This window comes from Leucopleurus acutus (assembly GCF_964270905.1).
Source record: "Leucopleurus acutus genome assembly, chromosome: 2".
Classification (NCBI taxonomy): domain Eukaryota; kingdom Metazoa; phylum Chordata; class Mammalia; order Artiodactyla; family Delphinidae; genus Leucopleurus; species Leucopleurus acutus.
Genome location: NC_139143.1, coordinates 97699958 through 97716115, shown reverse-complemented (window position 1 = coordinate 97716115; position 16158 = coordinate 97699958). Strand labels below are relative to the sequence as shown.

Below are 16158 nucleotides of genomic sequence, written 5' to 3'. Positions count from 1 at the left end.
TGCGGCTTTGTCTCCTCCATCCTGGGCCACCATTAAACTGAAGGTATCGTCAAGCTGTGAAAGTGTTGTGAGAAGGGCTATCCCGATATCGCCGTTTCCTAAAGTGGCCGAGGTGACCCCACTTTAACTAAATACAGGAGTCAATAGAGACTATCCTGATAGTTTAAAGAAAAATTCATACAAATAGGCAATTACCTAAGCGTTTCCCGACAACGTGTAGCTTTAGCATATGAAATTTGCGACTTGTTTTTGTTACGGGGTTCCTAATTTCATTTGAAAGTTCAGACACAGCCTCACTATCCAGATTTCCATAAGGAGTAAGAAAGATCCTCTGCAGTTCCGGAGGCCGCGGGGACAGCCTCTAGACCCCTGTTGTCCGGGTTCTCTTACGTGGAAGCTTGAGACGGAGGCCTCTGTTGCAGGTGGGCTGCTCCTCACAGACACACCAAACGCACACACACAAACAGAGCAGCCGCCATAGCGGAAAACAAAGTGCAAAACTGCAAGCCTTGGACTTCACTGGTGGCGCAGTGGTTAAGAATCCGTCTGCCAATGCAGAGGACATGGGTTCGAGCCCTGGTCCGGGAAGATCCCACATGCCGCGGAGCAACTAAGCCCGTGCTCCACAACTGCTGAGGATGTGTGCCACAACTACTGAAGCCCGTGTGCCTAGAGCCTGTGCTCCACAGCAAGAGAAGCCACCGCAATGAGAAGCCCACGCACTGCAGCGAAGAATAGCCCCCATTCACCACAACTAGAGAAAGCCTGTGCACAGCAACGAAGACCCAACTAGCCATAAATAAATAAAATAAATTTATTTAAAAAAAAACAAAATTGCAAGCCTTTACCTTTTCAAACACAACTCGAGCAGGTCAGGTTACACCCCAACACTAACTAAAGGGGCACCCAGAAAATATTGGTTACCATGGCCACGTAGGAAGCCTCCCGGATAGCTTTCTTAGCTTTCTTCTTACACACACTTACTCACGCGAGCTCCACTCACGCGAGCTCCACCCACGCAGGTCCCTAGCTCGGCAATCTGCTAGCCACGCCTGATTGCGTTCTGCGCTCGTCTCTCTGCCCTTGCACCTGCGTACTACGGCGCCTGCCCGTCGCCGCGGCCCGGATCGGGAAGTGTCAAGCGGGAGCTGGGTTCCCCCGCCTTTGCCGCTATCGCCGCTGACCCCCGGACCCCAACTCCAGGCCCGGGCCCAGCCGCCATGACGAATGGTGAGAACTAATGCCCAGAGCCGAGGATGGGAGTGCAGTGCGAGTGGAAACCTGGCGGGCGGAGCCGGGACTGACGTGGCCGTTCTCCCCGCCCCCTCCCAGCCCAGTCCCCCTTTGGCCTCTCGGTGCCCCAACTCCTGTCCCCTATACTCCTCCGGGGGTTCCCCCGTTCCGTGCCCGTATAGAACCCCCAGTGCCTCTTGTGCCCACACCCGTAGTTCTTGGTTCCCACACTGTGCCCTTCTCCCTTCCTAGAAGTTCGTTCTGACCCTTACAAGCCACTTCGCGAGGCCAGTCCCAGTTGAACTATTGCTTTAGCACCAGGAAAAAGAGGAGCCTCCTCACAGCTCTCTGTGTTCTCAAACTTTTGGATAGTAGGTTCGTTGGGATGACCGATGAATCACACAGGATTCTAAACCCCATACTTTGGGGGGGGCGGGGGTGAATGTAGATCCTAAAAAAAAAGTTCTCCTTGTTTTGTTAAAATGTCGGGAAGCTTTCTCGTGTTTGATTCTAAAGTCTTGCCTGGGCGATCCCATCTGGAGACCGTGGCTAGTGTTGCAGGGGTTGGATTTAGACACTGCCTTTTCCAAAGATGATGTGGCAGTTGCCACCCTGTTTATCTGACCTAATTTTCCAGGCGTCTTCAAACACTTTATAGACGTGATTTCTGAATTCCAGGGAAGGGCAGGAAACGATGACTTTGTGGTCTTTAGAGTCGATCTTACAGGAAAAAAGATGACAAGACCTCTTAGGCAGTATGATTTGAAGGGCATAGGACAGCATTTCTCAAAAGTACCTTCTTCATAAGCCTGGTACTAAAGTTTCAAATTTCACTTCCTTGTGACTTTTGGCTTTGCAAAAACTTACGGGAGAAAAGACTAGCACGTATTGTTCATCGTAAAACTTGGTGTATGTATTAATTTACTGGACCCTTTCCTGTGTGACATCTAGTTGTGAGATAGTTTTACTGGAGGGAGAGAGGGAGATGGAGTGGCCCAGAACTGGCAGATGCCAGTTGTGTAAAATATCCTTTTGGAGCTTCCTGGGTAGTCAGAGGTCTGAGGTTAGTAGGCACAGTACAAGAAGGGACATCACCCGGAGGAACAAATAATCTGAACTGAGAAATAAGAGAGCAGTTGGACACATAGTAATTAATAAATAAGTTTTAGTCATCCTTTCCCCTTTTGTGGTCTGATTTTTTTTCTACTTAGGTGATTCTTTGCGCTTACAAGACGTAGTTTGGTTTACAAATGTAAGAAATAGAACTAATTGTTCAAAGCTTTTTCCCCCCACAATTGTTCCACCTTGTCGAAGCCTCAGATCTTTTATTGCTTGTTTGTTTTCAAGAATCTGTTAACTCAGGCAGAAATTTGGTTTGTAAGTAGAGTATCATGCGTGAAGTGTAAGATAAGCATAGGAAAATTGTAGTCATATGGATTCTAACTCTTGCAATTTCCATTAAGCTTTACTTTTGCGTTAACATATTCTTCACCAACAGATGCAGATCTGAGAGACTTGGCCAAATATCTACCTCTCCTTTATCACATGAGTGATTTATAGGAAGAACATGTTTCATTCTCTCAGCTCAGGCTCGAAGGATTCTTATGCCTCTCTCAACCTAATGGCAACACTGGCCATTCCTGGTAGGCTGATTCCACATAAAGTGATGCACTCTTCTCGGAATTTATACTTCTTGAAAGGAGAGGGAAGGGGGCAGTGAAATCTTTGTAAGGGGGTTGTCTACAAGTGATTTGGGGGAACAGAAAGGTAACCTTGTTAGTCCCGGGACCTTGGCTTCCTCTTGTCAGGGCTGGCACTGCAGTTGAGATTATCATCTTGATATTTTATCACATTCTGTTCTCCAGGGGGATCACCTGTCCCAAACTGGATTAGCACCAAAGGTTTTTTTCTCTTTCTGTAACAGTGTACTCCTTGGATGGGATTCTGGTGTTTGGTTTGCTCTTTGTTTGCACCTGTGCCTACTTCAAGAAAGTACCTCGTCTCAAAAGCTGGCTGCTCTCAGAGAAGAAGGGAGTTTGGGGTGTGTTTTACAAAGGTAAGATCATATCTGTTCAGGGAGAGGAGATTGCCATCTCTGGACAGTGAGGTGCTGCAAGGTGGGGGTGGGATAGGCTGGAATTGTATGTGGTTCAACTTTTACATAATTGTTTATTTTAGCTCCCAGGTAATTTTAGTATTCTCCATGGAGTAAAACTATATAAATTAAACAATTTTAATTGGACTAGAGTTGTTGGAAGGAATATTTTCCCAGTGAAAATTTTTTTTCTGAATTTCTGGAAAGAATTTATTGGAGTCTCTTTTAAGTATTGATTTTATTAACTCAGATGCTTTTTTACTTTTTATTTGGGGCATCTTCATCTGGAATCCTACTTACCTAGATATTTTTTCAAAATAAGGCAAAATATAAACTAACAGTATATTCATCTAGAACCTAGGGCTTAAGGGTAGTATTTAAATACATTCCTGGGTGGGTTCTTGAGACCCTTGATAGGTCTCGTCGTCTGTGACTAGAGATTTCAAATCTTGAAAGTGAGGACTTATATGAAGGGCAGGGTTTGACTTCTTTTTTCGTTTTATTTTTTCCTGCTAGCTGCTGTGATTGGAACTAGGCTGCATGCTGCTGTAGCAATCGCCTGCGTTGTAATGGCCTTCTACGTCCTGTTTATAAAATGAATTCCAAAGCATCCATTTCATCAACTGCCAACCAAGGGGACGAAGGTGAAGAGCCTGTCAGGAGCTTGGGCCCAGCGTAGGAGAGTTCAGCTAAAATCATCAAAGTCCCCAGGATGACACCACAGCATCTGCCCCTACCTTATGTGGGGAAAACTCCTCGTGGTTACAAACATTATTTATGCTTCAGGGGACTACAGAAAGCCAGCTTCCTTTGACCTGTGTGTAAATCAGTCCTCAGCAGAGAGCATATAATGTCCAGATGAATTACACCCCTCAGTGATACGATTACATACCTCCTGCTTAAAAATCTGTCACCTATTTTGTGCTTCAGCCCCTCATCAGGAACTTTTCACACTGAGGCTCATTAGGGGAGGATATAAGCTGTATTCAAACTTCTTGGAAGGAGAGATAATTTTCAAGACTTGACTTTTTTTTTAGTGTTTGATTTGGATTTGGCAAATTGCAGGGGCCTGGGAGGCTGGGGTGGGGAGGCTGGGTGGGAAATAGGAGTTAAACAATGCCAAGGAATTTTTTGGCTTTGGAAATTTATCTTTCATATACCCGTCTGGGAACATAAGAGAGAGGCATGATCCTCATTGCAAAAAGAGAACAGACGAAATAGCTGTGCTGTGTGCTGGTATCCAGAGAGTTTTGCCAAGAGAATCTGGGCCTACATAAGATTTGGAAATTGTCTGTGATGAGACCAGAAAGGAGTAACTTAGACAAGAAACAATGTTCTATTCACCAGTATTCCCAAAAGGAAACTTCACCCCCTCAAATGGTATATTGAAACTGTTGCTATTTTCCTAAAGCTTTTTAAATATTTTCTAAATTACTGAGTGCTAAATACTGTTACTCAGTTTTAAATGCCACCACTAGGGGAAAGAGAAACTATTGAAGAAATAATTTGCAGTTGGGGTAGAATAAATAAATAAATCTAGTATATTAATTCATATACTAGTAAAGTCATCTAGAATTTATTGTGATGTTAGATAGAAGTTCTGTCATGTTAACCAACATACAAACTTATTCTTTGTTTAAATCTGGGTTATGGCAATTTTCAGTCGATTACTTGTGTTTCTTGGCCCACTTTTAATTTTCTTCATATTGTAGTATTTAGCTGTCTCTTGGAAATTATAAGAACATGGGAAATTTGAATGAGAGAAGTTGATGGCATTCATAGGCATGTTTGGACAGTTCATAGAATCCATGAATAAAATGAGAGTGTTTTCTAAAGTAAAGGAAAGCAGAGGTTCGCAATTGAGATTGATGGGCTTTTCCATGGAGTATGGGAACTCCTGAACAAATCATTTTAGATGACTCTACATTTGAAGTGAAGACTTCTCCATTCCCTCCTCCTTTTATCTGCAAAAGGATCAACTGTTGCATTTCTGAAGCCTAGAACTTCTCTATTAAAAAAAAAAGAATTGGTCTAAAATTAAATTATTGTAAAGAGCAAGCAGAGACATAGGTCTACCAGTGGAATTATTCACTAAAGTAAACTTGACTGTGGACAAGTTGGCTGTGGTTGACCCCAGTGTGGCAGTAAATTGTCTTTTGTCTTATTCCAAAAGAACAAAAGCTGCTAGGAAGTTTAGGTTCTGAAACATTCAGTTTAGTGCTTTGATGGTTCCTAGAAGTATAGAAAGTCATCAAGTAAACACTACATGTCTAATCATCTCAGCGTTATGGCTGTTGTCTCTTCAGGAATTGGTCCACAGGGTAAATTTCAATGATTCATATATTTTTCATTGTCATTTCTGAGGATCTTTCACACAAGAGAAAGGAAGGCTAGTGGAACAGAAAGAAGAGTTGCACCTTGTGGGTGTGAGTTTGGAACCTGTTGGCCAACGGGAATGTCACTCTCTGGAAATACAGGTTCAGCATGTTTTGCACTTGTTATTTTGTAGCTTTAATGACTTTTGTTTCCTAATAGGGCTAATATCTCTAAGCTTGGTGTTTAGAGCTGCTTCATATTTTAAACTAGTCCCATTTCACAGTTCAGATCAATTTTTACAGCCTCCTGGGTGGGTCATCTTGACCTAAGCTCTTGAACTGTTATATTTTGAGATGTTTTCATACCAGAATGTACCAAAAAGTACACAGAGTGAAGGTAATTTACAGCAAGAAACAAATACACAGCTTATTTCATTTCTTGACTTTAGATAAGCAGAAACTTGTTTAATTCATCACTTTGGTTGATGTGTCATATATTTTTGACTGAAAATTGTAGGAAGTTGTTCCTCTAAGGGAGTCTTTTAGGGGTGGAAGAAGGGGGATAGCAGTATTGCCTCAGATTCAAACTGGCGTCACCATAAACCCTGTATGCCAGGGTGGAATGAAGTCAGCTTTTTATAGTTGAAATAAGACTTTTTATTCACCATTGTCTGCACAAATCCTTGAAAATAAAGTTTCTTTCCCTACTGTTTTTGTCCATTTTGTCACATGCATGCTGAATTATTGAACTTTGTTCAATATTCCCCTGGGTTCTGCCCATAGTATACCTTTTTAGTTTATATTAGTGAATATCATCAATCCTGTTAACCCCTTGTGATGGTCACTGAATGTATGATATAGTTCAGAATCTATGAGGGTATATCTTTGAGGGAACTAATTTTATATATATATATATACACATTTTGAGGTGTATTAAACAATGTAGATAACATTCTCCAATACATTTTACCTACCAAAGCTATTAAAAGTATCAACTGCCATTACAAGCCATAAACTTCTTCAGTGAAATGAGGTTATCAGGTTACCCAGCCACATACCTAGAAAATCCTTGGGCTTCTGGTACATACAATGGACACTTTTCCCCAATTTGTTTATTCCAAGTACATGGTGGGACTGGCACAAGTACAAATGATAACAAAATTCTGATTTGTCTTCCCCCCTCACATATGTATTTCTTGAAAAAGGAAAAAGAAGGAACTGAGACATTCAAATTGTGCTTTGTGATGTGAAAGGAGCTAATTCTAACTTACATAATTGTTCCTTTTTTTTTCTTACACTCATTCTTGAAAGATTTATTTTAGCGGATATGAAAGTAAATGAAGATTCAGCAATATGACTGCGACAGCAAGTTCTGGGTAGCAAGAGGGCTCTGTGGGGACAGGGATATGTCTTCCTACCTTTACTTATACTACTACTTAGTGTATATTAGGTAGTATATTAGTAGTATATATAGTTACTATATTCTAACTACCTAGTCCTTGGATTTAAGTAATCTATTCTTACCTTTCCCTTTTGTAAAATGATGTTTGCCTTCTCCCATGGGAGAAGGAGCTCCTAGGGAAGCTGATGTTGGTAATGACCAGAATTTGCCTTCTCCCTGGGAAAGAAATCATTCACCTAGAGGCCTCTTGAGATTGAATCATGTTATATCCAGAACTTGGATCAAAGATCAAAGAAAAACTACAGATATGGATATAAATGTGTAGCTGCACAGAGATCCAAGGACAATCACGATTCAGTATTGTGGGAATTTGTCCCGCCTTTACCTGGGCCCTTGGTTCCCCTCCGAGCCACGTGGGGGCAGGAAAGTGCGCACTCGGCGAGGGCCTGTGCTCGGTTGTTCCTCCCAGAACCCTCCGGGGCGGAAGGCTTTAAAGGAGCTTGCGTACTTCCGCCCTTTCACCGGAGGGAGAGCGGCGTGGGGTGAGGCTGGTCAGAAGTGTGGCGAGGTGTGTGGAAGGCGCCTGCGGGCTGCGTGTGTGAGTGGACGCGAGAATGTGTGAGTGCGCGCGTGGTGCGTGCAAGGCGAGTGCGTGCGCCCGCCCCCGTGCCCCTCCCCCGGCCTACACCTTGATCTTATTTGATCGGGTTGTGACTCCCGCCCCGCCGGACCAACCCGAAATGAAAAGCTCCCCTCCTGCGAAGCCCCTTCCTCGGGGCGCTGTGCAGCGAGGCCCCTTGGGCGGTGGCAACGCCGCGGTCCCGGAGGTCCCGGAGCTGGTCCTACGAGGCCCGGCGCTCAGAAGTGATGAATTGATCAGATAGATGAGGCTGGGCTTGTCCTGGACCACTGATTATCGAGGCGATTCTGATCTGAGCCCGGGCCCAGGGCACGGCCGCCCGTGGCGTTGAGGCTAACGTGTCAACGGTCGGCTGCGGGCCCCGGGCGCTGGCGGACGGAGGTAGAATGAGCCGTCGCCTCGCCCGCGGGAGCGGGAGCTGAAAGGATATGGAGGCCTTGTTCCCCGCTGCAGTTTTGTAGCCGCCTCCCTTTTTTTCTTTAGACCCGACTTGTCATAATGACTCTTTTGTATGGTACCAACACTGGTGCCCCCGGTCTAAAGGCACTATACAGCGCCTGCCGCGAAGGGATATATGTATATATGCATGTCTGTATACGTGTATATATCTGTAAGAGAACTTGGAGACCTTATAAGAATTCAGATTCCAGGGACCCGCACCGGATTTACTGAATTAGAATTAGCGGGGGGGGGGGGGGGGGCTTGTCTAGGAACCTATATTATTTAAAGCCTCCATGCATGGATCGCAGTAATAAATTTTTTGATGTTCAGTATCAACCCACATGAGGTGATTATCCCAGAAAGTCACCCACTCTGCCACTTTCAGCTATTCTAAATAAAGAGAACTGAAAATATTGCCACTGGGCAGCAAACACTATGAACCGATTGGAGTATCTCGGTGGAAGCGGGGCTGTAATAGTTTGGTGGTATTGACCCTGCACCTGAGTACCAGGAAGAAGCCCTTTCATATCTGATTTATTCAACAATGCATATGCTGTCCAATCTTAGAAATGGGAACTTAGTGTACAATATTCTAAAAGGTCTGCCATTTCTTGCTCATTTTAACAGCAGGCTCCTGTGAGTGGCTTGTAATTTTAGAAACCACATTACTGTATCAGTTTTTAGGTACCTTCAGACCCTAGGATCAGGTTGTTGAACGCTGTTTCCAAGAATAGGGGGCTATATATCACAGCACAAATCAAGGCAAAGAAAAGAGAATTGACTCCCAGGCAAGGAGACAGCAGAGTTAAGAGAATGAACAATGGCAAGGAGCCAGGGAGATGGAGCCCTCATGGAAAAGTAGAGCTCAGCAGATGACTAAATCCAGAAGGTCTGAAATCTGTTAAGCGTGACCTCAGCATAAGTGTTAATGCCACAAAGAGCTACTAAAATTAGTGTTTGTAAGCTCAAGAGAATGGACTATGTCCATTCTTGCTTTCCCAACACTTAGCTCAGTACCTGACACATAAAGTTTGCAAGAGGGTCTTCCCTGGTGGCGCAGTGGTTGAGAGTCCGCCTGCCAATGCAGGGGACACGGGTTCGTGCCCCGGTTTGGGAGGCTCCAATGTGCCGCGGAGCGGCTGGGCCCCGTGAGCCATGGCCGCTGAGCCTGTGCGTCCGGAGCCTGTGCTCTGCAACGGGAGGGGCCACAACAGTGACAGGCCCACATACCACCAAAAAAAAAAAAAAAAAGTTTGCAAGAAATGTTGAATGGATATGGTTCGAATGACTCCAGTTCACAAAACGTGAATACCTGTCTCCTGCCAAAAACAGTGCTGTTCTGTCCTAAATCTGTATCTTTTCAGCAAGATGACTTTCCGAGTTGCAAATATGCCCAACAGGATTAGTTTCTAGAAGTTGAGAAACTTCCATATTTTAAGAGTAGTCATGTGGCAACTGGTAGTCCATGGGTAACAGATACTCCAGGCTTCATCTTACACAAATCTATTTCATGGAGATGGGCGGCAGGATGTTCCACTATGATTAATTAGTCCAGGGGCCCGTCAACACTTAGGTGGAGAAGAAGCCACCATCAGTCTTTCGGGAATATCCTCCATTGCTGGCTGCAGTGTGAGGGGACACTGTGGAGAAAAGAGAAGAGGGAGTGGGCTGTGAATTTCAGATCCTTTGCCTTTTCTGGGAACTTGTCGCCCATACATTTATGGGGACAATGGAGAAGGTTCTAACAGCTGAGGAAACTGGCATATAGAGGACTGATGGGAGGTAGCTATAGGTCTTTCACTCCCCGGTTTCTGCCCTTTGCTGAAAATTTTTGTCCACTAGACCTAAGGCTGAGGTAGTGGCTCTGAAAAACTGAATTCATTTCCTAGCTCTACAGTCAGCATGTCCCCTGGTTTTAGTCTGATATGTGCCAGACTCTCAGTTATCCCTGATGTTCCCTAATAGCCAATCACCTCAACTCCCTGATTCCTGTGACCATTTAGAAAAACTCTTGCACCATCCATCTGCCTCCCACCCCTCAGTCTTCTGACCCTTACCTATGGATCCCTGGATGCTGTGAATAGACTCCTTCTTAGGGTTGATCCAGTGTCTGATGTTAGCTTGGGAAGTGATTGCGGGTGGCTGGGGAGGGGATAAAGATTCTCCAGAGAATTGGATCTTGATTCTAGAAGATGGTGTGGGGAAGAACACGGGAGAGTGAAATCAATCAGGAGAAGAAAGGTAAGGAGGGAAAGAGTTGCATGCAACCTTAAAGCAGCTGAGGCTTCCCTGGTGGTGCAGTGGTTGACAGTCCGCCTGCCGATGCAGGGGACACGGGTTCGTGCCCCGGTCCGCGAAGATCCCACATGCCGCGGAGCGGCTGGGTTCGTAAGCCATGGCTGCTGAGCCTGCGTGTCCGGAGCCTGTGCTCCGCAACGGAAGAGGCCACAACAGTGAGAGGCCCGTGTACCGCAAAAAAATAAAAATAAAAATAAAATAAAGCAGCTGAAGGCCGTTTTTACCCTCTGGAATGAACCAAAGATTTTGTGCTACAGATGAGCACAATCCTGGAAGATCTCTGTTCATTTTAGAAAATAAAAAAACAGAACTTGTATTACAGAAGTAAAAAATAACAGAAATCTATAGAAACAAGAACCTATTGATTGTTATTTCCCAGATGACACTTTACCTTACTTGATTGGCATTGTACTTAGGGAGAGGCTCCGCCTCCACCACTTACCCATGGGCATCCTGAATGGTCTCCTGGTGTATCAGTGTCTCACTTTTGCTCTTGAACGTCCCTGTGTGGTGGTTGTACAAGGCTGCTAATCGGAAATCCAGATCATCCTTCGGTATCTACGGAGGAAGCCAACCCCGCCACTCCCAGGATTAACTTGCCACATTTGCACCTGCTCTAGTCGGGTTCTGTTGGGCTCTACTCTTGCCCCAAAGCAGAGTGAACCCTTTCTGGGCCTGAGATCCACCAACTCCCTACATACCAAATTACTATACCTGATGACTTCTTAACTCTTGTCCATAAAGAATTGTCTCATGGTTAGGTCTAAGGAGTGGGGAGCTCTCCTGGAGACATGAGAACCACTATATTGTCCTGGACTTGAGCTTAACGGGCCTTACCTCATTCATGGTTATAATGAGAAGTCTGGTGAGAGAATGATTTGCTCCAGATAATCAACTGCAGCAAAACCCAAGCCTTCTGACTTCCCAGAGGAAGTTGATAAGTTGGTATTTGGTTTTAGATTTGGTAGGATCTTGGATTGGGGACAAGATAAAGATGCTAAGGTAGTCAGGGACAGACTACCTTTCAAAAAGGATATTAATTAGTCCTAAGTGGATATAAGGAGAAATAGCATTTCAATGCTAGGTACCTCAGGATCAAAAAAATAAACAGCCTGTCTCATGGACGTGATTGTGGGAGTTGAGCTGAGTCGACACCAGGGTTCCTGTTGCTGAGCAAGGTGAGTTGGGTTCTTATATGGCAGTTTCTGCAAAAGAGAAACCACATCGACCCCTGGTTACCAGAGGCCTTGCTGATGTGATAGCGTCAGTGACATCCATCCCCTTACCCCATCCCATTTTAACTGAATCGCAAACATCTAAAAGAGAAGAATGAAATGGGGCAAGACTCCCAGGCTTCTGATCCTCCTAAGTTTTCAATCTCAGAACTGACAGAAATGGGCCAGGAATACAGGGAAAGGGGTGAAGTGGTACAGGAGGTGAAGGGTGGGGAGCAGAGAGGCAAGATGAGCTCAGGTTTAGAAGTCCTGAGCTTGAAGAAGAGAGAAGATATCCTAATGCAATTAACAGGTAAGAAATTGGAGGTGTGCAGTTGTTGGAGGAGAGCTCAGAACAAGTAGTAGAGATCTGGGGGTCATCCCCCTGAAGTGGTGGTTGAAGCCTGCAAAAAGGCGTCTGACCAACAAGGAAGAGGCGGTTCATGAGGACTGCACAGTATTATAATGGGGGTGGTGGTGGGAGCAGTCAGAGACAAGAGAATCAGGAGAGAGCAGTGTCTAGGCAGGTGAGAAAATTTCAGTAAGCAGGGAAGGGTCATTGTGTCTGCAGGAATGTCAAAAAGTTCATTGGATGTTCAGTCCTCTAATTAAAACCCCACAAGTACGAATATGAAAAGCACACAGCTGATTTCTTCATTACATGTAAAATGCCATACTATTCACCACTGTATCCCCAGTGCCTAGCACAGCGACCTAACACATGGTGTTCTAAAATGAAATATTGATTGAATCAATGACTGAGTTCCAGTGAGTACAACTACAACCTAGTAGAAATCTCGTTCAACCTATTGGATGTAGGAACCCTCCTCCTCCCCTGTATATAACACAGTGCTGTGTGACTCAGCTCAATTAGGCATTAATTGAGTGGTGTGAACCAGGCAGTATACTGTCACCAAGAAAGATGAAAAAGGAAATGGGAAAACTACAAATACATATGATGCAAGCACAGGCAGCTCTCTTCCCATTCCTCGAAGGCTGCATAAGCCTCTATAAGCAGAAGGCTGAGACGGTCTTTCACTGAGAAAGTCGAGCCTGTCGAGCGTGAGTGCCATCTTCACATCCATTTTCCTTCCATCTCAGAGAAAGGGAAGTCCCTTTTATTCAAGAATCACCCTTCCATGAACCCAGCCCTTCCTGGTGCTTTAGGGCCCTGTGCTATCCTGCCAGCCCCTGTACCCAGCTTCTCCTCATTCCTTCGTCACTGTCTAGCTACCCACTCCATGACCTTCCCTACCGAGCCAGCCTTCTTAAAGAGTCAACACTTGCCAACTCCACTTCCTCCCCGTTCCCATTCCCTCTTCTGCCCACTGCTGTCTGGCCTCTGCCTCAAGCACCCACTGAAACTACTCTTGCTGGTGACCACTGACATTTGTGGCTAGGTCAGGTGGATCCTTTCCAGTCCTGACCTTCTGACCTCTGCGGTTTCTGCACCACGACTCTGATTCCACGAAATGTTCTCTCCATCCTATGTGGGTCCAGATCCTCCGGGTTCTCCTCCTACCTCTGGCTATTACTTCTCAGCTTCCTTCTCAGCTCTGCTTTCTCTCTCTGTCCCTTAGTGGTATTCTCCAGGGGGGTTGTCTCTGCCTTTCTGACTCTCACATTCACTGGATGAGCTCATTCTCTCCTATACCTTCAACCACCAGATGAATACTGTGGCTTCCAGACATTTTCAACCCACAGCTCTCAACCAGGTTGCCTACTCTTCATCTCTATGGAAATGTCCCACAGGCACCACGAAAACAACAGCTACATAACTGATCTCAACATCTTTCTCCCCAAACTTGCTTTCCCTGGATGCCTCATTCAGTAAATGGTATCAGGTAAGCCCTCAGAAAGCTCTCCCTGACTCATCCACTCTCTTGAACCCATGTCCAGTCAGCCACAAAGTCCCATCAGTCCTGCCCTTTGCATCTTACCGCCATCCCCTGTATCACTGCTGTACATCCGTTACTCCTCCTGGAGATCGCTGCACCAGCCTCGTAGCTGATCCCTCTTGTCGCACTAACATCCTGTCCAATCCACTGCCACTTGTGCTTTCTACAACACCCATCTAGTATGCCACTGCAGTACTTACAGTCCTGAGATGATTCCCCAGGATGAAAACCTAGCTCACTAGCATGCTGTACACAGCACACCCACCCCAGGAGGGTCACCTCTCCAGCTTCCACCCTCTCCACTCCTCCATTTCACACCAACGCTTCAGCCACTTTGGACTCTTTGGTCCCAAAGAGGCCACCCTCATCCTCCTCTCCATGTATGTGCACCTGCTGCTCCCTTTGCCTTGAATGTCTGGTTCCTGTTTCCTTCCTCCTAACTTACATTCCACCTCCTCCCTCCCCTGGTCCAGCTGACTCATATTTGAATGTCAAAACTCACCTGCTCTGGGAGTCTTTCCTTTAAGCTCCTGTTTCCCATGAGAAACCACATATAACTGTCACAACACATGTGCTGCTGTGCAAGCACTTTTGCTGTTGCTGTTGTCAGTCTGGCTTTTATACTAGATTTCCCTGAGAACAGGAGCTAATCTAATGTGTCTATACATCCTCAGTTTTTAGCAGAGCGCCCGGCATACAGTAAATAATAAATGTTGAATAAACAAAAGGGAGTGCTTTGATTTTGTTATTAAGCCACAATTACCATTTAGTTCACCTTATTTTTCACCACTTCAAACATCTCAAATACTTCTACGAGAAAAGTGGAACCTGGGCCTGGGTAAGCCCCATTTTGGCAATCATTGCTTAGGGCTGTGAGTGCCTCTTGTTCCTCTGGACTAGAACTCCACTTGCCTCTGCTCAAAAGCACCTGTGAAATGTTGGCAGACCTGAATATGGGGACATGGAGGAAGGCAGAGAACAGACTTCTCCGGTACCTGACTCAGTGTCCTCACCATAGTCCTTTAAGTTACCATCTCTTCCTGTCGCGCCGACAGAAAGAAGAGTGCGGTCGACCCTACTGGGAATCTGCGCAAGAAACCTCAGTACCTTGGAAGCCCGCAGTTTTCCCAAGTAGGAATCATCGTTTTCCAACGTAGGATGCTGGAAAGGGTCTCGGGTGAGAGGCATGGTAAAATGTCGAGCGAGACACTTTTAAGAGTGATGAGAGGCCCGCGCAGCCGCTCACAATCTTGCACGCGGAGGAGCCGGGGTCCCAATTGTTTGGCACGCCCAATTTCAGTTGCCAGGCAACTACCCCGCCGTCTGTGACTGAGGCGAATTCCCTCCGAGAATGGCGCCACCTGGCGGTCCAACGCGGGAGGCCCCTCGGGAAGAAGCTACTGGGAACGCAGAGGGAAAGCGCCGCTGAGTGTACCAGGGAGCCCTGGATTGGCACTCGTGAGACTTCGGTGAAAAACGCCGAACAGGTCTTCTGCAAAAGACTTCAGTTAAAGAAAGTATTCCTAAAAGGTGGCCCAGAAATGTCCTTCCTCCTGGCATCTAACCAAAGGATTTCTCAAAGCGATGAGAGAATGGGGATGTCAAGAGACAGAAGAGTCCAGGTGTCGTGCTTGGAAAATTGCCGGCTAAGGCAAACTCTCCTTGCTTAAAGGAGTCTCAGGGCTTAGCATAGCGCCGGTTGTAAAGGCACAGATGGATTTGGCGGGGTGGAAGTAAGATCTCCAGAAGAGGCTGTTAGAGTAGGTGACACGTGCCGGGGCCACTCTTCCAGGCTATAAGCTCTGGAGAAGAGACGGCATCTCAATCATTTTACTATCGCTTCACACACAGGAGGTGCTTAATAAGTATATATAGAACGCCACGTCTGCAAAATTAGAGGTGTTCATAAGTAGCCGATGGCTACGAAATAATGAATTTGGTGGCGATGGCTTGGAGGTTGTTTCCACCGCGTTCCTTACACGAGCCCTGTGAGCGCCTGTTGGGACGGTTGCAGACCCTGGGCACTCGCATTCCCACGCCGCGCGCGCCAGTGGCGGCGGCTGCCATGGCGACCGGCAGGTGAGCTGCAGAGGAGCTAGTGGTCCGGTGCCCCACCCGCGCGGAGGGAACGAGGAGGCGGTTGCCAAGGCGACGTGGGTAGGAGGAGGAGAAGAGGAAGGAGGGAGGAGGAAGGATGGGCTGCCTAGGCGTAGCCGCAGGGAGGTGACTGAAGCGAGCCCAGCCCCTTGCATCCTCCCCCCTGTGAACCTCCCTCCCCTTTTTTTCCGCCTTCTTCCAGCAGTAGCTGCAGCCGCAGCACCTGAACCGCTGCTGCCGCTCGCTCAGAACAACACTATGGCTGAGCCTGGGCACAGCCTTCATCCCTCTGCCAGGGGCAGGGGAAGAACCGAGCCGCGCACACTCCGGCTTCTGCGGCTGCTGCTCTGGGTTGGGACCACCTTCCAGGTGACTCAGGGAGCGGGACCGGAGCTTCACGCCTGCAAAGAGGTACTCTCCTCCCGACCCAACCCCACTTAGGTCAGAAAATCTTGGATCTCGGCAGGGATCTTGGGACCCGCGCAAGACAGTTTCAGAAGCCACGGAGTTTAGGTTTCTTTGGGG

At 46.5% G+C, this 16158-nt stretch overlaps 3 protein-coding genes across 9 annotated transcripts in view; 2 read left to right on the top strand and 1 right to left on the bottom strand.

Moving 5' to 3' along the window:
- Nucleotides 1-1122: 1122 nt before the first annotated feature.
- On the top strand, nt 1123-6340 carry TMEM167B (transmembrane protein 167B). 2 transcript variants are annotated; one of them, XM_082832581.1, is made up of 4 exons: nt 1123-1230; nt 2732-2876; nt 3158-3289; nt 3845-6340. In XM_082832581.1, the coding sequence occupies exons 2-4, from the start codon at nt 2801-2803 to the stop codon at nt 3925-3927; spliced, it is 291 nt and encodes a 96-aa protein (XP_082688707.1). In that variant the 5' UTR covers nt 1123-1230; nt 2732-2800; the 3' UTR covers nt 3928-6340. The 2 variants fall into 2 exon arrangements, with proteins under 2 accessions (XP_082688707.1, XP_082688708.1); XM_082832582.1 differs by lacking the exon at nt 2732-2876.
- Nucleotides 6341-9695: 3355 nt separating this feature from the next.
- On the bottom strand, nt 9696-14724 carry CFAP276 (cilia and flagella associated protein 276; the record flags this gene model as incomplete). Of its 2 annotated transcripts, XM_082861041.1 has the most annotated exons (5): nt 9696-9766; nt 10184-10311; nt 10867-10982; nt 11513-11629; nt 14644-14724. In XM_082861041.1, 5 exons carry the CDS (start codon nt 14722-14724, stop codon nt 9696-9698), a joined length of 513 nt encoding a protein of 170 aa, XP_082717167.1. The 2 variants fall into 2 exon arrangements, with proteins under 2 accessions (XP_082717167.1, XP_082717168.1); XM_082861042.1 differs by lacking the exon at nt 11513-11629.
- A 1167-nt stretch (nt 14725-15891) lies between these two features.
- The window catches only part of ELAPOR1 (endosome-lysosome associated apoptosis and autophagy regulator 1), a gene marked incomplete at both ends in the record, with an annotated part of 64290 nt that continues 64023 nt past the window's right edge, over nt 15892-16158 (top strand). For all 5 annotated transcript variants that reach the window (XM_082865701.1, XM_082865699.1, XM_082865698.1 and 2 more), the window contains one exon: nt 15892-16044. In XM_082865701.1, the coding sequence (XP_082721827.1) occupies nt 15892-16044 (153 nt within the window). The remainder of the gene's footprint in view (nt 16045-16158) is intronic.

Excerpts from the sequence above, each read along its gene's own strand:
- TMEM167B (XM_082832581.1), top strand. The coding sequence starts at position 2,801 with ATGTTTCATTCTCTCAGCTCAGGCTCGAAGGATTCTTATGCCTCTCTC. Across the intron at positions 2,877-3,157 it reads GGCAACACTGGCCATTCCTG|TGTACTCCTTGGATGGGATT; the intron begins GTAGGCTGATTC and ends TTTCTGTAACAG. Across the intron at positions 3,290-3,844 it reads TTGGGGTGTGTTTTACAAAG|CTGCTGTGATTGGAACTAGG; the intron begins GTAAGATCATAT and ends TTTTCCTGCTAG.